This window comes from Choloepus didactylus, chromosome 7, assembly GCF_015220235.1.
Source record: "Choloepus didactylus isolate mChoDid1 chromosome 7, mChoDid1.pri, whole genome shotgun sequence".
In the NCBI taxonomy this organism is placed as follows: Eukaryota; Metazoa; Chordata; class Mammalia; order Pilosa; family Megalonychidae; genus Choloepus; species Choloepus didactylus.
This window is the reverse complement of record NC_051313.1, coordinates 137393009-137417239: the sequence shown is the minus strand read 5'-3', so window position 1 is coordinate 137417239 and position 24231 is coordinate 137393009. Positions and strand designations below refer to the sequence as shown.

Here is a 24231-nt window from a genome sequence, read left to right as displayed (position 1 = left end):
GTGCCTTCCGGGACCTCCCGGCTCCCCAGCCCTCGGCGTCCGCAAGCTGCCACCTCCCGGGGCGGCCGGGAGAACTCAGCCGGCGCCCGGAGGCCACAGCCGCTGCCGGGCGGGCCTCGCTATTGGCTGGCGGGGCGGCGAGGCGGGACGGGGACGCGGTGATTGGCGGGGGCCCCAGCCGGAGGGGGCGGGGCCGCTATATCCGAGGAGCCCCCGTTGCGGTGCTGGCAGTTGGCTGCTGGAGTGCGGCGCCGCCGCCGGGCACCGGGAGATCGCGGGCGGCGGGTGGGCGAGGGGGTGGGGGGACCGGAGCCGCGGGCGCAGGGGAGGGTCCACGTGACTCCAGCCTCCGAGGGGCAGCCCTTGCCGGGCCCGGGGCTCGGTGTGAGCCGTGGCGCGGCGGCAGCCCCGCGCACACCAAAGAGGAGGCGGCTGTGGCGGCAGCGGCGGCCCCAGCCATGCTGTGCTATGTGACGAGGCCGGACGCGGTACTGATGGAGGTGGAGGTGGAGGCGAAAGCTAACGGCGAGGACTGCCTCAACCAGGTGAGGGCGACCGGCTGGAGGTGTGTGTGTTTGGGGGTGGGTGGGGGGCAGTCCGCGGAGGCCGAGGGGCCCTCGCGGCGGCGCCCGGCGTCTGAAACCGCTGCGGCGGCCGGGAGAGCGCGCCCCAGGCCCCTTCCTCCCCGCGGGCGTGGGAGCGCGGGGGGCGCGCATGGCGAGGGGCCCATAGCGCCCCGGCGGGCGCAGCCTGGGAGCTGGGGTCTGCCATGCCGTCCCCTCCCTGCTCGGCACTTTGGCGGAAGAAGGTGGCCCGGCACACCTGCCGCAGGTGTGTGCGTGATGCCACCTGCGGGGTCATTGCGGGGCTGGCGGTGCCACCTACGTCCTGGGGTGGGGTGGTTCGGGGGTGGTTCGAGTTGCTTGACCGAAAAGCCTGACCCTTGCCTCATGCTGCTTCTCAAAGAGACCGTTCCCCTGAATCTCCGATTTTGCGGGGGACGAGTGGACTGTAGGTTTTGTTGATCTCCTCCCCGGTTATCTTGAAGCACGTTTCCGGAAGAGTGCAGAAAAACGGTTCCAGACAGGGTGATTGGCAGCTGGTGTGGCAGGCAGCAAATTTAATCCCAAGTGAGACTTTGCGCTCTCAAACCCCCGAGACCTGAAATGTTTGGAAAACCTCTTAGCTTAGCTGACACTTGTGGCGTGTTTCCTCAATGTGTTCGGTTTTTTGGAGTCCAGATGGTTAAAATTGTCCAGATAATAAACTGCCAAATCAGCTGTGCATTCTGTGCTGGTGGAGGGAATTCCAGTGATTGGAATAAAAAGGGAAATACCCTGTAGAATTCCCTTCCTTAGCTTCTCTGAAGGACTACTTTAGAAGACTCCCTTTTCTATACCTGTAGTTGACCATACCCTCAGTATTAAATGAAGAACAAGCTGCCTGCTCCAGCTGGTGGTTTAGCATCACCTGAGCTTCAGCACTTTAACACCTTTGAAGTTTGTTTAAAAAAAAAAAAAAAAAAAAAGTATGCAGGAACCTTAGAACCAGATGGAGCCCTTGGGTGTGCTTTGACTATGTGTACCATTTGCTCATCAATGCTGCATTTCCTTCTGTTCTAGGTGTGCAGGCGATTGGGAATTATTGAAGTTGATTATTTTGGACTGCAGTTTACGGGTAGCAAAGGTGAAAGTTTATGGCTAAATCTGAGAAACCGAATCTCCCAGCAGATGGATGGACTAGCCCCTTACCGGCTTAAACTGAGAGTCAAGTTCTTTGTGGAGCCTCATCTCATTTTACAAGAACAGACAAGGTAAAAAAGGGAAGACACGCTAAAATCAACGAATGCCAACCACACCTTTGATTCCAAAAGGGCCGTCTCACCTTTGCAGAGATGTTCACAGGCAAATTTGTTTTGTTACATAGTGAGTTGGTTCATAACTTAGAAGTTTTCCATGGCACAGCCCTTTGGCTGAGGTGAAGGAGGAACTAATGACTAGTTGGCGTGGGGTGTTTTCCAATTTTTCTTGTCTATTATAACTTGATGGAAGAGCAGGGTTGAATTCTTAATAAGTAAAATTTGGGATCAGCACTACAATCCAAAAAAAAAAAAAAAAGAAAAGAAAAGAAAAAGCAGACTTCCTGATAGCAGGGAAGTCTTCCTAGTTCGCATCTGAATGCCCGAAAGTAACCTCTGCCTCAGCAGTGTTACTCTAGGTCATTGTAGACTGTTCTAACTGAGAGCAGGAAACAGTTCCTCTTGGGTTACTTAGACTTGGTCAACTTCTTCAGCCTAGTATCAGATTACAGTGTGCAGCAATGAGCCCTGTATGACTTGATGCAGAATTTTGAGGTTTTTTTTTTTCTTTTTTCAGTTTCTTGAAAACTTAATAAAAGAACTCTTTTAAGGCCAGTGTAACGGGATTCCAACCTACAGACATCTTACACATGATTGTTGAGTTTAAAATGCTAAATTTATCTCGTTTTGATCTAAAAAACCACTAGCAGAGATAGACAACCGAAGCATGTGGTTTCCTTTTTCAAACAGACAATGTTTTCTCCCTTGGACTGACTAACTTTTCTCTAAGATGAGCCAAGCTAGGAAACTGGTGTTTAATAGTTATTGTGGCAATACAAGAGTCTTAAATCATACAGTGGCATGTCAAAAAAGGAAAATGACTACTTTTAAACACAGCAAACTTTGGATCTAAGTTCTAATGTTTTCCATAATCCTTTGACTTGAAATTTTGCATGTACGTGAAAAATGTGGAAGTGAAAATTCTGAGTAATTATGAGTTTTAGCATGCTATTTTTTGTTTGTTTACCAAAGGATTGATAGAAACAGTTTTGAAATACTGAATACATTTGAATTTGAAATCTCTGCTTTGCCTTATGTAGCTCTAAAGAGTGAGGGAAATTCATTTTCTGTCTCAGGGAAATTAGTTTTATTTCTGGGGAAGCTTGTATATTGAATTCTTAATGCTCCTAAAACATCTTGCAAAATATTCAAGTGATTGCAAACTTAAAGATGTTTTAGCTATCTATATTAATCAGAATAGTATTTTTTTTTAACTTAAAGCTGATTTGTGAAAGCTTCCACTTTGCACTTCAGTGTGATAACTTGCAGTTGAATAAAAGGAAATTATACATATATATATACACATACATGTATACATACATATCACAACATATTGGAATTTTCATTGTGTAGCCTTAGGATTTTGCAATCATTTTAGGACCTCTAGATGCAAATTTATTTTGATGATACAAATTCGTTTTTCAAATCTGCAGAAGTTTGGATGACTGGATACTTCATTTAAACAATGGCTGCAGTAATAATATATTGCATTTTATTTTATATTTGTAGCATTCAGACTTTAAAATTGACTACTAGATGGTCTTTACCTGTGCTTTCCTGTGATTGGATTAATAACTATATTTAAATTCATTTTATTCATGTGAGAAATGGGTACTTTTTTTGATTTAGAGCTAGAGTCAAATTTCCTGTCTTGGTTTTTACTTTATTGACTCAATCAACTTTGACTCTTGAGATTCATGACTAATAGCCCTCAAAGAATGTGCATACCCAATTGGACCAGGTCATTTTAATTGATTTTAAATCATTTTTGAAATACTGAAAAGTTAGTACAGACTACACTTTTGAGTTGCTTTCAAACTGTTGGTGAATTTTGCTAGTTTTTGTGGGGTTGTCTAAAATACAAAACTTTAAGAAAATGCCACCTAAAGTTTATTTTGCATTTTGCTTTGATAATTAGATAAAATGATTTGTAATTAGCATTTGTAGCTTTTAATTAGGACATCAGAAGTTGTACTAGGTCCTGGTTACATTGCAATTTACATTGTATGCATGTGATAGTATAGAACAGAAATATTTATTTTCCCTAATGTACATTAGCAAAAATAATCTGGTACAATTTTTTTGATGTTTAATTATTTGTTATGAAATATTTATATAAAATGCTGCGAATGTAAAATAGACCTGTTTAGTCAGTAAACTCAGCTTTGACAGGCCAGTTAGAAGAGGTGATTTTTGACCACCTCTAAGTCGTGAAGGTTACATCTAGCATACGGAAAGTGTCTGAACAGTTTAGTAACTGGAGCTAAAATATCCTAGTCGAGTTGCCCTCTGTGGACTATTAAGGTAGCCTGCTCACAGTAGAGCTGGCCTAAGTGGGGTTAGTTAATACATTAGTTCTCATCAGATTAGGGAGCCATTGTGAAAATGACAGGCAGTAAGGCCTGTTTATACTAGGAGAGCACTGGGGGCTGGCAGAGGCCCAGCGTCCTGAGTCCCCTCTGCCAGCCAACTACCAGTGAGTGTATAGGAGCTTCCGAGACTGAGCCAGAGCCTCATCTCAATTGAAAGCCCAGGAAGAAACTGTCTCTGAAATCCCCTTTAGCAATAACTTTTTTTCTCTTTGCTTCTGCTGCTTCTCTGGTACTGTTATTTTCCTTAATGTTTTCTTAAATACATTTTCTCTGAAGATAGAAAAAAACATATGTCATGTGTCTGCTTAGATTGGTAGATAGAGTTAATCTGGTTTCCAATTTGGCCTAATTTTAGCTTTGGTTCTTCAACCCAGATTGTTATGGTTACTCTTGATTGGGAACCTCAGAAGGAATAGGAGAGTCTTGTTTAGACTTAGCTGGCACATTTCAGAGATGGAGACTGCAGGTATTTTCAGCAGATGTTTGCCATGCTTGGGATTAAAATCAACAGTGAAACAAATTAATGTGTTCTGGAAGTAGATCTGAAATAATATTGGTCTTTGAAATCCTTGCCATTCAAAGGCTTGCAGTTATTCACCACAGTTCAGACTGAATTTTGTCAACATTGTCAAAACCAGAGATTCGGGAAGTATGTGCTTCATCTACAGAGTGGTAATTCCACCACCCACTGCCCATAGAAGCCTTATATTTCTCCTTCCTTTGCCACGTTTTAGCAGGCCCTGCTGTCTTGGCTAGGGGCTGTCCTGCTTAGCTAAGGCTCACAGATACCTAAATTCTCTTTCTCAGTAAACAACCCCAGTACAAGGGCTCTGTGAATCCTAACCAAATGTTCATGGAAATACTGTAATCCTGGACACCACATTCCTATGGATTCAACAAGATTTCAATTATGTGAGCAGAGATGAGTTTGACATGTCCCTCGTTAAATTTGGCCTGTGCTTCAGTTCTCAGCTCAGGCGTTACATTGCGGGGAAGCCTTCTCTAACCCTGCTGAGGATACTAACCTTCTCAAGACATCCTGTATTCTTCCTTTACAGCATTAATGAATTTCTAACACTACATTTGCTTCTGTGACAATCTGATTATTATCAGTCCCTCTCATAATCTAAAATCCATTAAAAAGGAGCCAGTCAATCAACATTGTGTCCCCAGCATCTAGCAAGTGCCTGGTCCTAAATATTTGTTGAATTAATGAATAAAGAACTTGGAAATAAATGAAATGCAATTAACTGATACTGATAATGTAAGTTTTCCTACAGACATTGAAATTTTTTTCAGTTTGCTTCTGTAAACTGAAAAGTTGAGTCTATCTAAAAGAAATTTCACTGTTAATGTTTTGTAGTTATTTTCTGTTTAGAAGTTACTTAGTTCTGGGCACTTTTTCTCTTCCTTTCCTTCATTCTCCCCACTCTACCATTTACTTGTTTATTGTGGCTAAGTTCTTATATAAAATGAATTACAATTTGCTTGGATTGTTTATGAAGCTCAGGTAGTTTTTAAGTTGCAGCATCACTTTTATCTAATATCAGCCAATTTGTAGGTTCTAAGTACTTACTAAACTCAGTTTTTCCCTAACTCCCAACAAAAACCACTTAGACATGTGAAAATCTAGGAAAGATTGCATTGTTGGAACCCACAGAACAAATGTCACATGGAAAATACTGGCAGATATGATGTGGTACTCTCAAACCAATTTAGAGCTGAATGAAATAGGTCCTAGCCAGTGCCTGTAAATTATGTACAAAGTCTTTTAAAATGCTGTCGATGTTGGTAAAGATAACATAATTTACCTTTGTGTGATTCAGGGTTGGTAAGTGCTGTATGATGCTATAGCAGTATTTATCTGTTGTAAAGGTGTCATTTACGTTCTTATTGCTTATATGAATGAGTTGGATGTCATTTCTTCTTTGCATACCCAAACACAAAATGGGCTTCAGGAAGTAAAAATTGTAAAAAGCGTACTTAAATATTATTTCTGAATTCCAATAAGAAGTTTTTCCTCTTTTGCTAAGAATATGGAAAACTGTTATTATATGTTTCTTTTAAACAAGGATCTTCCATCTGGGCATCTTTGGTCTCTTTGAATTCTGAGACTTATCTTCATGAATGAAGTATTCAAAGAATATTGAGGTATCGATTTTTATGTAATCAAAATGAACTTTAAATTTTGAAATGTCATTTTAATTAAAATCTGAGTATTTAGAAAGCATTTAGGCCAGATTCGGGTAACCAGTGTCACACAACCCCAGGGGCGCCAGTTGCATTTTATTCTCCAAGTAGTGTTCCCTGTACCTCCGGTCTCAGACCTGTGTGGTCCCAGCAGCAGGACATAGCAAGTAACCAATAATTTGAAGTCAAAGAAATGTTGAGATCTGAAAAGTCCTGAATTGCCCCTTTATTTTGGAAAAAGCTCACCTGAAGAACAGTCTTGACTAATGTAGATTGTTGAAAAGAGAGATGTAGTTAACAGTTTTAACTACAGAATTGCTTAAATTGTTGTTTGCCCAGGACAGTTATCTATTTACGACTGAATAATCATGTTTTCCAGAAGTACAGATTTTCTGCTTTCAAGTAATAGTGTTCTTCTGGTGTGGGTTGTAATCACTTTTAAAGTTGAGCATTTCCCTCCCCTACCCCTCCCACCCCCATTTTAGTGTCCTAGGCTGCTCAAGCAAATAGCATGAAATGGGTCAGATTAAACAATGGGAATTTATTAGCTCATGGTTTTGAGGCTGGGAAAATGACCACATCGAGGCATCATCAAGGTGATGTTTCTCGCCAAAGACTGAGGTGTTCTGGAGCTGACTGTTGGGGATCCTTGGGTCCTTAGCTTCTCTGTCACATGGTAAGGCACATGGTGGCCTCCCCTGGCCTCCCTGTTCTCTTCCTCTTCTCACCCCCAGTATCTTTTAACTGCTATGGAGCCTAGGAGGAACCAGTTTATCACTGATTCCCATTTTGTATTTTGGAGGAGCATCTCCTTAAACCTGAATAGTGACCTGACTTGGCAGTGACAGGTTTCTCAATTGCAAGCCCCCCATGAAGTAGTAGCTTTGATGTTTCATTTTAGGTATAATTATTCATTGAATTCTGAACCTTGACCCTAAGGGCTTTTCCCTGGAATTATTTTCTCAGCCTTTTATTATGAAAATTTTCAAACATACAGAAAAGTTGAAAATGTTTACAGTGAATACCCATAAACCCCTATCTAGATTCTATTACTGAACACCTGTAGGACCCCACCTAGATTCTACCATTAACAGTTTACTATATTCGCTCATCATGTATTTACCTGTTTATCCATCCTTAGCAATCTATTTTGTCATATCCAGCAATCTGTCTCATTTTTTTGAGGCATTTCAAAATAAGTTGCATATAGGTACACTTCCCTCTAAATTCTTCAGTATGCATATCAATAACTAGAAGTCAGTATCTGTGTCAAATACCTTTTTTTTCCCTTGAGATAAAATTTACATATGATGAAATACATAAATCCTTATTATGCCGTTTGGTGAATTTTGATAAATGGATGTGCCTGTTTAACCAAAACCCCTATTAAGATTTAGAAAATTACTGTCACTGCAAAAAGTTCCCTTAGGCCCCTCTGCAGTCAGTGCCCTCCCTTTTTCCCCATTCCACCTGCCCCACAACCACTGTTCTACATTTTTCCACCATAGATTAGTTTTCCTGTTACAGAATTTCTAGATGCACTATGTATTGTTTTACTCAGCATAAAGTTTGTGAGATTCCTGGAGAAGAAACTAAGATGGCGGCTAGCTGAGACAGGGCAAAAAAAACGCCTCCGTGGAAAACACTAGCTAAAAACCAGAAAGTGACCTAGAATACTAGTTACAGCGATGCGCCAGCTGGACAAGGGCTCCTAGCTCCAGAGGGGCCGTATACTTGGTGAAACCGGGAGTCGGCATTCTGAAACGAGTGAGTGAGCTGGCTGGAAGACCCGCAGCCGTGCGGTGGGCTGGGGAAGCCAGGGTTCAGAGTTTGGAGACCAGCTGGCTCTTTGGAAAAAAAAAAAAAAAAAGCGGCTCCAGCAGCAATTGTGGGAACCACGCAGTAAAACACAGCAAGAGGGGGCTGGGCCAGCCTCTTGTTGTCTGGCCGGGAAGATAGCCTGCAGCAGATATCCTTGGGTTCAGGGGAACAGAGGGGAGAGCCAGAAGCAGGAAAAAGCCCCGCGGCTCACAGCTGGCCCCCCGGAGGGCTAGATAAACTCCTGCTCGGGGCTGTGCCCACAGCCCAGAGCCCTGCCAGTTGTCCCGGAGCTGGGAAGGAGGAACTGTGCGAGGAGGAGGGGGCTGAGATGCCCCATTTGATCATTTTTGCTTTGGGCTGGGAGTGCGCCGTTGCACGACCCGGCGGCCCGGGGCTTCCCTTGTGGGATGGTGTGCACTGGTGACGTAGCACAGCATTCCCTCAGCTGAGCTCCTGGAGGAGCGTGGCTGGGAGGGGGGATCCACTTGGAGAACCCAGGGACGCTAAGCCAAGTCTGGTGGTTTATGGATCAGTGAGAGAGAGGGTCTGGGGCTGAACTGAAATGAAGGCTTAGACTCTTGTGGCAGCCTTGAATCTCTGGGATCCTGGGGGATTTGAACATTATAACTGCCCTTCCTCCCTGGCCACCCGTACACATGCCCCCACATTCAGGGTGGACAGCTCCAGCGACACACCCAAACTGAGTTCTCCAACTGAACCCACAAGAATCATTTCCCCACACACCGCGGGAACAAGGTTGAGAACTGACTTGAGGGATATAGGTGACTCACAGATGGCATCTGCTGGTTAGTTAGAGAAGGTGTACGTCACCAAACTGTGTTCCTAAAAAATTAGATCGATATCCCTTTTTCTTTACAACTTGAAAGAACCCTATCAAGCAAAACAAATGCCAGGAGGCCAAAAACAACAGAAAATCTTAATGCATATGATGAAACCGGAAGATATGGAGAATCCAACTCCAAACACACAAGTCAAAATATCGGAAGATACACTCTATCTCGCAAAATTAATCAAAGAACTACAATCGAGGAACGAAAACATGGCAAAGGATTTAAAGGACATCAAGAAGACCATGGCCCAGGATATAAGTGACATAAAGAAGACCCTTGAAGAGCATAAAGAAGACATTGCAAGAGTAAATTAAAAAAATAGAAGATCTTATGGAAATAAAAGAAACTGTTGGCCAAATTAAAAAGACTCTAGATATTCACAATACAAGACTAGAGGAAGCTGAACAACATCTCAGTGTCCTAGAAGCCCACAGAACAGAAAATGAAAGAACAAAAGAAAGAATGGAGAAAAAAATCAAAAAAATCGAAATGGATCTCAGGGATACGATAGATGAAATAAAACGTCCAAACTTAAGACTCATTGGTGTCCCAGAAGGGAAAGAGAAGGGTAAAGGTCTAGAAAGAGTATTAAAAGAAATTGTTGGGGAAAACTTCCCCAACCTTCTACACAATATAAATACACAAAGCATAAATGCCCAGCAAACTCCAAATAGAATAAATCCAAATAAACCCACTCCAAGACATATTCTGATGAGACTGTCAAATACTGAAGAGAAGGAGCAAGTCCTGAAAGCAGCAAGAGAAAAGCAATTCACTACATACAAAGGAAACAACATGAGACTAAGTTGTGACTACTCAGCGGCCACCATGGAGGCAAGAAGGCAGTGGCATGACATATTTAAAATTCTGAGAGAGAAAAATTTCCAACCAAGAATACTTTATCCAGCAAAACTCTCCTTCAAATTTGAGGGAGAGCTTAAATTTTTCACAAACAAATGCTGAGAGACTTTGCCAATAAAAGACCTACCCTACTTCAGATTCTAAAGGGAGCCCTACCAACAGAGAAACAACAGAAAGGAGAAAGAGATATAGAGAATTTTAACAGAAACATGTAGTACCTTACATCCCAAAGCACCAGGAACTCATTTTTCTCTAGTGATCACGGATCTTTCTCCAGAAGGGACCATAAACTGGGACATAAAACAAGCCTCAAGAAATTTAGAAAAAAAAAAAAATTGAATAGACTCAAACCACATTCTCCAACCACAATGGAATACAAATAGAAGTCAATAATTTTTGAACTGTAATTCCACTAGTTACTTCCTACATGATAAAAAATACACAAACTCTAAGGACAAATCAGTGGTTTTGAACACAATGTAAACTATGTAATTTTAGACAACTATATAAAGGTGGGGGAATGAAGGAGTATAGGAACATAGTTTATGTGTCCTATTGAAGTGAAGGTGGTATCAAAGAAAAACAAGGTTGATATGGATTTAAGAGGTTAATTTTAAGCCCCACAGTAAACACAAAGAAATTATCAGAGAATATAACCATAGAGATGAAAAGTAGAGTTTGGGTTAAGAGAAATGGGGGAAGGGGCAATGGGGAGTTAAGAAATGAGTGTAGGGTTGCTGTTTGAGGTGAAGGGAAATTTCTAGTAATGGATGGTGGGAAAGAGCACAACATTCTAAACGTGATTAATCCCACTAATGAAAGGCTAGGGAGGGGGTGAAATGGGAAGATTAGGCTTGTATATGTTTCCACAAATGAACAAAAAAAAAAAGACAGTCCTAACTAGATGACAGTTGAATGCTAAGGATGAACTTGGATGGGACTGGAGGATAGAGGACAGGTGGCTCAAAGGGACACAGTTGAGACGTAAGGAAAAGGAAATAGAGAATGTAAGCTTTGTATCATTGTTGAATCTATTGTACTTCTTAGCTGCGCTTAATGGGATTGCATAAAAGAAGGTTCTTGTTCATGGGAAGTGTATACGTGAATTATAGTGTATGCTCAAGGATGTGTGCAGCTAACTCTCATATGTTCAGAAGACAGCAATAGATGATGGATGATAGATAGGGAGGGAGGGAGGAAGGGAGGGAAAGAAATAGCGATGTGACAGCATGTTAAAGTTGGTGGATTGAGCTATCGGGGGAGGGGGGTCAGGGTATGATGGAATTCTATGTATGGGGCTAGTATTGTTTTTGCAACTGTTCATGTAACTTTGAATTTATTTCAAAATAAAAATTTAAAAAAAAAGTTTGTGAGATTCCTCTATGTTGTGGGCATAAGAAGTTTGTTCCTTTTTATGATATATCTACTATACAGTATAGCCCCCTTCATCATATTCCATTGCATGACTGTACCATAGTTAGTTTATTCTACTCCTGTTGATGGATACCTGTTTTCCAGCTATTATGAATGGAGCTGCTAAGAACATTGTACTACAAGACCTTACTGTAGACATGTGTTTTCATTTCTCTTGAGTAAATACCTAGGAATGGAAGAGCTGGGTCATAGGATGAGTGATTGTTCACCTTTAAGAAATTGCCAGGCCTTTTCCCAAAGTGGCTATATCATTTCTGTAATGAGTGTCCCGTTCCTCCACATCCTTCCCAACCTCCTGGTAGGTACGTACTGGTAGCCCATTTGGTTGTAATGTACATTTCTCTGATGAACACTTTTTCATGTGCTTATTGACTGGCCTTTCCTATACCTTCTTTTGTAAAGTAGTTATTTAAGACATTTGCCCGTTTTTGTTGAGTTGTCTCTATTTTTGAATTATACAAATTCCTTGTATATCCTGGATACCAGTCCTTTGTCAGATACATGTTTTGTGAATATATTTTCTTCGGTGGCTTGCATGTTTTCTTGTTGTCTTGATGAGTAGAAGTTTTCCTTTTGGTGAAGTCTGTTTTATCCTTTTTTTTTTTTCTTTTATTGTTATTGCCAGCTGTTCCTGAGGAGAAACCTTTGCTGACCCCTAAGTCATGAAGATGTTCTTCTGTGTTTAGTTTCTAAAGCATCATGGTTTTAGCTTTTGCATTTAGGTCTGTGGTACATCTTGAACTGATTTTTCATCTCACTGAAATTTAAGATACAAAACAAAATTCTTCTAGCAATTCTGTTTTGATTTGATAGTTTTATATAACTTGGCAGTCAGAGTTTGGTTAAAATAAACTGCTGTGCTCAAGTGACTCATTGGACTGAGAAGTTCTTACTGATGCCCACAGTGGGGGATCCCAGCTGGGTGAGGGATAAACCAGCCGTCACTTCCACATTGGTAGGTTCAGTCATGTCTTTGGGGGGAGAAATCCAGCTCATTATTGGTCATTGAGAGTTTTTTTAAATGGCTGCTTAGCCTTTTTAAGGATGTTCATGATCAGTTATTTAAATTTTGAGTTGAATAGTTGAAAATAGATATAGTTATTTAATGTTTGTGTCACCAGAAGTTTTTCAAAATGATGTATTGAAAGGATAACCTGGAGGGTAGTAACTGAGAGTAACCATCCATGATGGCAAATCTACAACTCTCAATTGATTTGCAAAAGATTCTGCTTTGATTGGTAGATGATTGCTTTATGAGATGTGCCATTGTTTAGAGAAGAGTTGTCTGATTACAACTCTTGAAAACAGGATCTCACCTTATTCCTTAAAGCTATGAAAAGGAATTAATTTTAAAGATAGAGAACATTTAAAGTACTTTGAAACAAAAGTACAATAAAAATGTGACTATTTTTAAAAAGTAAATGTTGGCATATCCTTATATTCTTCGCATCTTTTAAAATCTTCCATAATTAGCAAACGTGAGTTCATTTGTACCCATCTTGCGAGGACATGAGTTTAGCCAGAATGTTTTACTTTAGGCCCCAAAATGTGTGGTCCATACTGAAAATATCCATTTTCTTACTTACTGGGTAAAATTTAAAGAAGAATCATGACTTTCAAGGTCTGACCAGACAAAATGTTTAGAAAATGCAGTTTGAGCTTAGTCTGTGGGACATATTTATGGACATTTGCTTAAGACAAAGAAAAGAGATATTTTTCCTCAGGCTTTCTTTCTGCTTGTGATCCCAGCATGTAGCCTATGTGGAATTAGATGTACCATCCACTTGGTAAAAAAGAATTCTCTACAGGCAGGACTTCTTTGATTATATATGCTTGTTTTGATATTATTGGTAACCTTTTACCCACTTTACAAAAAAGGAGGGGAGTGGGATGGGGAGTCCATGATGTAGACCCTTACAGGCCAGATGGCTAAAGGGGAAAATAATAGTAGAAAATACTTCATTCAAAACCATCCCTAGTGACAGTGTGATTGTGAAAACCTTGTGAATCGCACTCCCTTTATCTATTATGGATGGATAAGTAGAAAAATGGGGACAAAAACTAAATGAAAAATATGGTGGGATAGGGGAATGATTTGGATGTTGTTTTTTACTTTTATTTTAATTCATATTCTGATTCTTTCTGGTGTAAGGAAAATGTTCAAAAATAGATTGGGGTAAAAAATATATATTGGGGAGATGAATGCATAACTATATGATGGTACTGTGAACAGTTGATTGTACACCATAGATGATTGTATGGTATATGAATATATCTCAATAAAACTGAATTTATAAAAAAAAAAAAAAAAATCCCTAAATACTGACCCACCACTGGTTTCCTTGCTGGAAATTTGTGTCTGAGCTCTGCCACCCTCTTCTTGCAAAGAACACATCAAACAGTGTCTCCTGAGAGTGTAGCCTTTGCAACCACCGCTCCCTTGTGCATTTCTCCTGGAGAGCATAAATAAAGCCTGTGGCCCCAAAGCCAGTTTACGGCTAGAGTTATTTTGATACAGAATATGTTCCTTCCCTCTAAAAGGCTGTTAAGTGCCACCAAAAAAGGAACTGTCGGACCTGTTCACCCTGTAACCCAACGGAGGCCTTGGTACAGACGTGCTGCTTGGCAAATGTTTATTGACTTGAAACAAGGAGGTTGCTTTATAGCTGTGAAAACTGCAGAATGCAGGAAGGGCCCTAGGAGAGAATTTAAGTACACAGTAAGGAGGATCTTTTCCTTGCTTACAGGAATTGTTTGCAGTCCAGCCTAGAATGTGGAGCCCATAGGAAAGGCCAGTTGTCTGCCCCTTCCCCCCTCTTTTTAAAAACCTTGGGACCCACCTGCCAAGAAGACATCAGCATTGCCCTCAGGCTGCCGACCACCTGTTTATATGTCACTGCTGCTGCTTTGCCTGGATTTTGACAGCTGTCTCTTCAGAAGTAGGCGTGGATAGTGTGTAAAGAGAAATCAGATCATTTTTAAAACCCTTCTTTTAAAGGCTGTACTTAGTATTTAATAAAACAAGAACTAATCTCTAACTTTATACATGGAAAAGAAGTTCAAAGAAAATTTCACATAAGCAGCAATTAAGTTGAGAACTCAGTTTGTGGGGATATCCTTAAAATCTGACAGCACTTAAGTTCTTCTTTAATGTAAGCATATGTTCAGATTTTAGTTTCCTAATAACGCACACCCTGATTGAATTCAGAGATGGAGGTATATTAACCAATATGTAGTTTACCAAACGGTCACCTGAAAAGCCCTCTCAGGTCTGCAGCGGCATTGCAGCACCAGAGTTTTGTGAGAATGCTAGATCTCAGTCTTCAGAGAGCTATTTTTAAACATGTTATTTTTGTGATTATTTCTTTGCCCTAGTGGGGACCCCCTTCTCAGTTTAGCAGTGTGTCAGAAATACTTTAAAGACTAGCAGATGTTTGAGTTAATAAAAACCATGTTTAGCTTCTTTCAGTGCTATTATGCATTCTTCTGTGATTTCTTTAAAGGGGCTTTGAATAAAGAAACATCTTTGCAGTATTTGGCAGAGCTTGATGATTTTTAAGTATTTCTTCACCATTATAGAAGGCATGAAACATTGAAGTTAGACATTTCTTAGTTAAAGCAAGATTAATGGGCTTTTCTCAGCCTGACATTTTGAGACTGTCACTGTAGCCCCTCCTTGTATTTATAGCCTCTCTTTCTCCTACTTCCCTTTTCTTACCTTGCTCCTGTTAGTCGCTCTATCTGGAATGTCAAACACAAACATAGCATATAAATAAAAGCAGTCTTGAGGACAGGACTAAGGATATCATACTTGGTTGAAGTGGGGAGCTGAGCTTAGGTTGTTCTTGGAGGTTCAGAGTTGTAATTCATTTACTAATGGAAGGAATATTGTGTCATTTAAGCACATTTGAGAAGCTCTTAACAGTTTGTAGCCTTCACAGTAATGCGTTCATATTTTTCAGAGACAAATTTTATAACCTAGGCCAATCTGTCTGTGGCAGTTTAGATGCTCTCTTCAGATTTTTGACAATATAGATTGGCTGACAACAAAATCTGAAATATCCCAGGAGTTTCAAAGTGTAACATACCTTTTAATAAACGTAGAATATAGTATTGTATACTTTTAGAACAGGCCCAAGGTGAATGGAACAAGCTAATTACAGTTAATATGCAGTTTTATATATATTTACAGACCTCTCTGATATTAGAGACACTTGGCAATTGGTCTCTGAAGTTTGCTTACATGCAGCTAACAGTAAAGGAAATTAGAATATGTCACATACTATAATACAAGAATAAATAGTTTGCATGTGATATAAATGAAAGAATGCCCTTCAGGACAGAGTGGGCAGCAAGTCTAGAGACTCAGAGGCATGGACCTGCGTGGTTTCCGCAGGAAGAGCAGTTACCCCTGTGGTCTGGGGCCTAGCAGTTGGAGGGAATGGCAGATTTGGCAGCAAAGCCAGGGCCAAACTGTGGAGAGCGTTAGGTTGCATAAGATACTGTGATTCTCAGGGAACCCTTGAGGGCTTTGAGCAGAGAGGCAACAGGTGATCCTGGAAGCCAGCAGCACAGTGCAAGGTGGATTAGAGTAGAGAAAGAGGGATCAGTTCCAGGCCCTTGTAAATCCCCTGACAGTTGAGGCTGAGAGAAGGACAGAGGTGAAAATGGAAAGAATGGAACTGGATTTAAAGAATTTCCAGAGAAAAAAAGAGTAGGTGGAAATAGGATTAGGAGTCAGAAGTGAGTCTGGCAGCGTGGGGGCGGGGGCGGGGCAAGTCGGTCTCTGGTTTCCACTGTGAGAAAAAGTGGGTTTGAGAAGGAAGACACTGAGTTTGGTTTTGAACTAGCTGAAATTGGGATACGTGAGGAACATTCCAGTGGAGACATCTGGAGGGAATGGACGTTTGAATATTTCTCTTAGGGGAGAAGTTTGGGCTGAGACAGATTTGGGAATCATTTGAATAAAGGTGAGGATCTCGCCTTTTCTCTAGAATGCCTTAAGATTATGTCAGTATCAAGATAAAGTTTTCTCTAAGATAATTTATTTTTTAAAAATTATAATGCAGAAACTTGGGGTTAAGAAGCTGTGAAGAAATGTAATTCATTTATCATGTTTAGAGCAAGTATTTAAGTATGCAATTTTTATTCCAGAGAAGCTTAGTCCTTAGTCTTAAACAAAAGGTTTTTAATGTTAAGTATTTTCAGGGTGACTTTTCCAGATCACTCTGTTTTCTTTAAGAGTGAGTGTGAACTTACTAAGCAGGTTGCGCTTGATAGCATAATCTCATGCTGGCATTGTTTTGCAGGCATATCTTTTTCTTGCACATAAAAGAGGCCCTCTTGGCAGGCCACCTCCAGTGTTCCTCAGAGCAGGCAGTGGAACTCAGCGCCCTCCTGGCCCAGACCAAGTTTGGGGATTACAATCAGAACACGGCCAAGTATAACTACGAGGAGCTGTGTGCAAAGGAGCTCTCCAGTGCTGCCTTGAACAGGTGAGGCCGCAGCTAAGGCTGGTGCTCACATTCATAGAGTGAGCAAATATATAAGAATTGCCGGAAGAAAATGAATCTATGGTATATAAAGATACTTTGTGAGGTTAAGACTGGGCCATTCCCAATTTAACTAATTGTTTTTAGAAGATTCTTTAGTTTTTTTTTTTTTTTCTTTTGAGACATTTATAAAGACAAGACAGTCTGCACAAATAAATGGCCTTATATGAAATGCTATGCAATGGGAATTTTAAAAATCTTTGACCTTCTAAGAACGCAAGTCTCCTAAAATAAAATCTATCATGTATATTGGTATATTTTCTTCATCTCAGCAAGAATTAAACCAGGAGACCTAACTCAAGTGTATTAGTTATCTTTTCCTGTGTAATAAATTACCCTAACACTCAGTGGCTTAAAGCAGCAAACATTATCTCACAGTTCTGTGGGTCAGGAATCTGGGTGTGGCATAGCCGGGTGCCTCAGGAGGCTGCAGCGCAGCTGTGGGTGGTCTTCAGGCCCCTCTGAAGGCTCAGTGCGGGAGGGCGAGGTGTGTTGGCTGGTCTGCTTCCTTCGCCATCTGGGCCTCCACCAGTCTACTTCTCAACGTGACAGTTGGCTTTCCCAAGAGCGAGCCAAGACAAGAACAAGAGAGAGCATCTGAGACGGAAGTGAGACTCTTTTTATAACTTCATCTTAGAAGTGACACCCCAGCCCTTCTGCCATACTCTTTCATTTGAAGCAAGGCGGTTAAGTCCAGCGCACCCTCAGAGGACATTGCACAAGGTGTGAGTGCCAGGCGCTGGGGGTCATTGAGGACCATAGTAGAGGCTGTTCCCTCACTGTAGATAACAATAAGAAAATAAATCCTATATTTTCTTCTATTGAAAGCTTCCTAATAAATCCCTTATGATGCTGTATTGAGCAACCCTATATTGAATGCTATAATGAATCTTATAAAGTATATGTAGGAAAATGCATGAGCTATTCCAACATATAAATATCTTATGTTTATTTTTAGAGAATTTCCATAATTCTTCTAAATCCCTCCCTATCCAGCACCCCCTCAAATTTTTTCTACTGAATATTGAATATTGCAATCTTCAATATTTTCTACTAAATATTTAATAGTTTTGTCTTAGAAGTAAAATACCATAAGTTTGCTAAATAAATGAAACATCAATACTAAACAGTTTACATTTGTGATTCGTAAGTGACATTGACAGTATAATTTGCTAGTGAAATTTATGTAATATTTTCCTAAATCTATATAGATATATCTCTAAAGACTCCTAAGCTAATTTCTCTTATAATTCTCTGCCCTTTTGGTTGCCTACAGCATTATTGCAAAACATAAGGAGTTGGAGGGGACCAGCCAGGCTTCAGCTGAGTACCAGGTTTTGCAGATCGTGTCAGCAATGGAAAACTACGGCGTGGAATGGCATTCTGTGAGGGACAGCGAAGGGCAGAAACTCCTCATTGGAGTTGGACCCGAAGGAATCTCCATTTGTAAAGAAGACTTTAGCCCAATTAATAGGTGGCTCATGTCTTAATTGTGTATTTTTTTTTAGTTTAATTTTGTGTGTATATAATTTTGTAGTTCTAATCATAGAAATAGAAAATTGAAAGGTTTCTATTAGATAGACATCCTTTAGGAATAAAATGTGTCATTTTTGTATGTACATCACTGTTTTCATTTAATGTTTCTTAGATGTTAGCTCAAAGTGTACTAATGTGACAGAGTTAATTCTTTTCCAGTAAGTCCTTCACTGCCCCAGGAATCTCATTTTCGCCCATACACACACCCACAACTTGCTCCAACACTCCTCTCCATTTTTATCCAGCTGTTTTTCAATGTGCCTTTATCACCTAGGGAGGAACGTGGTTAGATGACAGCCCTTAAGTGTCTTGATTTTACTGTGTTGTGCCATGAGCACGTGAAGATCCTAAAAAGGCACGCATGTTGTGATAGTTGTGATAAATCCCTCCTTCTGGGCTTGCTCACTTTTCTCTTACCGTCCTTCAGGATAGCGTACCCTGTGGTGCAGATGGCCACCCAGTCAGGAAAGAACGTGTACTTGACGGTCACCAAGGAGTCTGGGAACAGCATCGTGCTCTTGTTTAAAATGATCAGCACCAGGGCAGCCAGTGGCCTGTACCGAGCCATAACTGAAACGCATGCCTTCTACAGGTGCGCAGTGCTCTTTAATTCATAACCCTAGCGCCTGCAGTTCTGAGCTGTTTAGGAGACAGCAAGTTTCCCACATTTTCTTGTATTGTGTGTCAATGAGTGTTTTACAAATTTAATGAATCAGCTGCTTCTGAACGTTTTGTATCCCTGGGAGCAACGGGGCCCTTATCAATTCAGTACAGTTTTTCCCACAGAAAATATGTAGGGATGAACTGCCCAGACCTGTTCCCCTGCCTGTCTCCAGCCTGTCTCCTCACGCCACCTCCTCTCCCCGAGATAACCCTGGGGGGCTGGGCCTGGTCAGCTGTTGCTTTGCTCTTTTCAATCAAAGGAAGACGTAGATTGTCTTTCCTTTCTGTGAGAACTGCCATCTGAATCTTAACCATATAGTCAGTAAGAAATTTTTGCACAGCAGTTTCGATACCCTCATTTCAGACACTACTTTGAAGTAGAGCTGTGATTTGACTCAAATATTTGGAAACTTGAAACTAAGAAATTTGATAGATAGGCATCTTAAACCTTTTCATGTTCAAATTGTGGTGCAGGATGGAAAAATTGTAGAGATTTTTAAGATAAAAGCCAAGACTTCAAAGAAAAATTTCCTTTCTTGCCACAAGCTTCTTCAGCCTCAGCTCATATCCCTGGAAGAGGAGGTGCGCATTCACTATTTTCTGTATTTACTGACCTTTATCAGAGGTACTTTGGAAACACTTGAGAAGCATAGAGGTGAAATCGTTGAAATATTTAGCGTATATAAAAGTAGAACTTATTTTCAAACATACAGTTCAGGTCTGAGCTGTGGAAATGCCTGTGCCCTGCAGCACTGAAGCAGACATTCAATCTCTCCTTGTAGGTGTGACACGGTGACAAGTGCCGTCATGATGCAGTACAGTCGAGACTTGAAGGGTCACTTGGCATCTTTGTTTCTGAATGAAAACATTAACCTTGGCAAGAAGTATGTCTTTGATATCAAAAGAACGTCAAAGGAGGTGTACGACCACGCCCGGAGGGCTCTTTACAACGCTGGCGTTGTGGACCTTGTTTCCAGAAGCAACCACAGCCCTCCAAGCTCTCCTCTGAAATCCTCAGAAAGCAGCATGAACTGCGGCAGCTGCGAAGGCTTTCACTGCCAGCAGACCAGGGAACTCCAGGAGAAGCTGCGCAAGCTCAAAGAAGCCATGCTGTGCATGGCATGCTGCGAGGAAGAGATCAACTCAACCTTCTGTCCTTGCGGCCACACTGTGTGCTGCGAGAGCTGTGCTGCCCAGTTACAGGTACCTGGATGTCAGCCAGCCTGGGTCTATGTAGCAGGTTCATGTGTCCATTCAGTTACATTTAACAGGTACCTGCTAGGTGCCAGGTACTGGGCTCGCTAACACACTGATGAATAGCACCCGTCTATCTCCAGCCACTAAGGTTCTTTACAGGTGATGACTTAAAAGGTATCGCCTCATGGAAACATTTTGTATTAGCATATTATTTGCAACAGTGTAATTATGCCAAATCATAGACTTTTTTCAACATTTGGAAAAATCTCATTATACAGATGAGGAAACAGGCTCAGACATGTAAAACACATCTGGTTAGTGGCTGAACCAAGCACTAGAATCGAGGCCTCCTGAGGCCTGGTCCAAGGCTGCCTCTTCCATTTCATGCTGTGTCCCATGTCCTGATGCTTAGGATGATGGTCTTTATTGTTTACTTGAAATATTTGGGAAAGAACATGAATTTGGGGTTTTATAGTTAACTCTCAATTACCCATGGATGGGATATTTGTGATTAAATTCCTTTCACTACTCCATATGCCTCTAGGGGACTCTCAGGGATTAGCTGTTACTTAGCAAGTCAAATTAATTTTAGTATTAGTGTAAATACATGCCTAAAAGAAACGAAAGTTACTCTCATATAGTAATTTGCCAGCAGGTTATCTCTGTCCTTCTTAAGAGTAGATCATGCCAGTACAATGAGTTATTTCCCCAGGAGCAGTAGTGGATTTGTCCTTTTCTGCCCACATATTCTGACCTTTGTGGCCAAAAGGCCCCCTTCATGATTAACAAAGGGCATGTGTTCCCTGAAAAGCCAGCCAGGAATGTAGAGCTGTTCCTGTGACTAGGAGGCGAGCCACGCTCACTGGCTACATGGGCACCAACCCAGTAATGGTGGCCTGAGTCAGTCGGCTGAGCCAAAAGCATACGATTTCTGGAAGCGCCTCTGCCAAACTGCCTAAGGTGCAGTAATCTGTTTACGTAAGGGACTGCAGCCTGCAAAGAAATAAGTCTTTGGTAATTGCTGTATTCACTGTGCCTTGTTCAGAGTTCAACTATCATAACCTAATTAATTTCCTTCAGTTTATGCTTTGTGTTCTTCCTTCATGATATTCATTTTTAATCTCTTTGTAAAGGTTAAATTTGAAATCTGTTAGAAAGCAAAGATCTCTGCCAATTGTAGGCTGGAATTAATTGTTACAACAGTTTATTTAGAAAGCTGAATGCAGTAGGTATCAAGGTCATGAGCACTGAAGACACAGGTCCTCTAGCAGTATTCTAACAGGTTTTATTGGCTTCTCTTTTTCAGTCCTGTCCAGTCTGCAGATCGCATGTAGAACATGTTCAGCACGTCTATCTTCCAACCCACACCAGTCTTCTCAATCTAACTGTAATCTAATCTCTTGGGCATGTATTTGACATACCATGATTCCATGAACTGCACTATTATGAACTATTGTGGAGAAAATATTTATTCCAACATCCTTCTGTCCTGCAAAGTTTGGAAGAAGAACAAAAGAAGGGAAAAAAGAATACAACTACTCCTCTCTGCAAAACATGCCATGCATAGAACCAACAGTTTCAGTGGTGACAACCAGGAAAAGCTCTGGGACCCAGACACATTCCTTGGACTTTTGTTTTTTATCATCAAGTAAAGGAATAGTAAAATCGTCTTTGATGTCAGTTCAGTGGCAACATAACCAACAAGTGGGTACCTTTTAGGAAATTAGGTTGTAAGCCTGCTTCCTGTATCCTGAGGTCGGTTTCCTTCTTGCAGCAGATTTCATAAGAATTCGTTTTAAGAATTTATGTGGTTCTTTTTGTATTTTCATGGAGCTCTGAACATTTTTAATAGGAAAACTTTTCTGAAAGGTCATTGTTTTACATGTCATTTCTGTTTTTATTACTTATTCAAGACTGATTGGAAGGTAAACAGATTTAATAATCAATTCTCCCACTCTTAAAAAGTTCCAAGTTGTCAGGTTTAAATCAGTCTGGCTAGTAGAAAGTAGATACCTCAGTGTGGGTGGCTCTCTTATTCCTTTTGCCTCCCATCATCCCACTCCACCCCCTCCCAACGTTTCAGTTGTCAACTGTACCATTTTGTTATGAGATTTTTCTGTGGGGTGGTCAAGCACTCTTTGGGACTCTTATTATTTTAAGATTGAAAAGAGAGCACATTCTCCTTGGGAGGGAAATGTCTGCTCACTTAGAGTTGAATTTTCATGGTGTTCACACTATGGTAGTTCTTTAGTCCTCCCAGACACCCACTCCAGCTCCACCCATTGGTGTTGCTTCTGCTTGAACTATTAAGCCTTTTACAGCCTTATCATAAGTATCCTAGATAGTAGGTACCTTATTGGGGGGGGGGGGGCGGTAAATACTTAAGTATTAACTTTTGGTTGTCGCCTCGATACGTTTTGGAGGGGTTTTGGTTCTTTTGGTTTCTGTTTGCTTAAACATCTTTTCCACTCCCACTTGAGCATTTTGGATGCTGGTCAGCTGGTGGGTTTTCTAGGATGTAGGGAAACCTAAATGACCTTATCGGGTGCAATACTAGCTAAGTTAAAGCTAGAAACCTACACTGTCACTTTACTGAGATTTCTGAGTATACTTTTCATATTGCCTTAATGTAGCAGTAATGTGTTTATGCATTTGTTTCTTTGCACAGACATTTTGTCAAATATTAAAACTCTACTTTTTTATGGCACCTATTAGCATATAAGCCTTTATTCCAAGAGGTATTTATTTTTTCACTTGTAAAAAAAATAATGTTTCCACATAAAGAACTCTGTTATATCCTAGAGGACTTCTGTCTTTTATATTCAGGATAATAAAGACTTTAAAGCAAGTACAGTGTTTGTGTCGTTCAGTTGTCATTTAAAGCCAGTTTTAGTCATTTAAAAGAAAAACATTGATAATATCATGGTTGGTACCTAAGTTGCACTTATGTGTAAAACTTGAAAATGTTTAGGGCATCTGGCTTTACAAGAGCAGAACATTTCACCTACTCGTTCACTTGTCTATATTTTTTTAGTTATAGTTTTGGAATGTAGGTAAAAATGGGGTGATGAAGATAAGCAGATGAAAAATAAAAATTGGGGAAAAGAAGGGAATGGCAAAGTTGGAAGTTAAAAATTTTAAAACTCAGCCCAAGGGACCTGGATAGGTGACCGCCCATCTGGGTCCTCGTGGTTCTGATTGCAGACTACCGACCGTAGAACCGTATGTCTTCTTTTAGGACTGTGAGCCTGCAGCTGCTAGGACCTCACTGCTCTAAGCATGCCAGCGTGCACTGATTTGTGTGGCTCAGGAAATGCTTTGTGTAGTCAAGAACACTGCACATAATATGTATACCTGGTAATTATCTGTAGCAGTTGAAGAAAATAGATGATTTTTTAAAATTGAGGGAGGGGATTTATTTTCTACTATACCAGTTAAGTGAAACCTAATTCAATTTTCAACCAATTTCTAGGAATTAACTTACTTTTTGAACACCTGCTAATTTATTAACCAGGATCAAGACATGAATGATTCTGAATGCCTGTTATGTACTTGGTCTGTAATGTACACTGTTGTCTCTCTGTATAGGAGTTAAATAATAATCAGTGATCATGGACTATTAGCACCAAAGGGATCTTAGACTTCGTATTCTCAGTGCTAACCAGATGGCTTGATGGATGGATGGGTGTGTGAGTGGGTGGGTGGGTGGATGGATGCATGAATTGAGGAGAGGCCAACAGATGGATAAGACAACGTATTGTTCACTCCACTGGACCACAGACTCCTCAAGCTCAGTGACTAACATGAAAACCCTATATTACAAGGTGATAAGTGGTATACTAGAACTATAAGAAAAGTGCTAAAGAGTCACAAAAGGTAGTAATTAATTCTGCTTA

The 24231-nt window shown here is 40.8% G+C and overlaps 1 protein-coding gene across 2 annotated transcripts; it reads left to right on the top strand.

Moving 5' to 3' along the window:
• Window positions 1–312: 312 nt before the first annotated feature.
• Window positions 313–23183, top strand: LOC119539446 (myosin regulatory light chain interacting protein). Of its 2 annotated transcripts, XM_037843013.1 has the most exons (7): window positions 313–545; window positions 1623–1813; window positions 16697–16882; window positions 18216–18413; window positions 18903–19067; window positions 19921–20341; window positions 21642–23183. In XM_037843013.1, the coding sequence occupies exons 1-7, from the start codon at window positions 459–461 to the stop codon at window positions 21729–21731; spliced, it is 1338 nt and encodes a 445-aa protein (XP_037698941.1). In that variant the 5' UTR covers window positions 313–458; the 3' UTR covers window positions 21732–23183. The 2 variants fall into 2 exon arrangements, with proteins under 2 accessions (XP_037698941.1, XP_037698942.1); XM_037843014.1 differs by lacking the exon at window positions 18903–19067.
• The last annotated feature ends 1048 nt before the right edge of the window (window positions 23184–24231 follow it).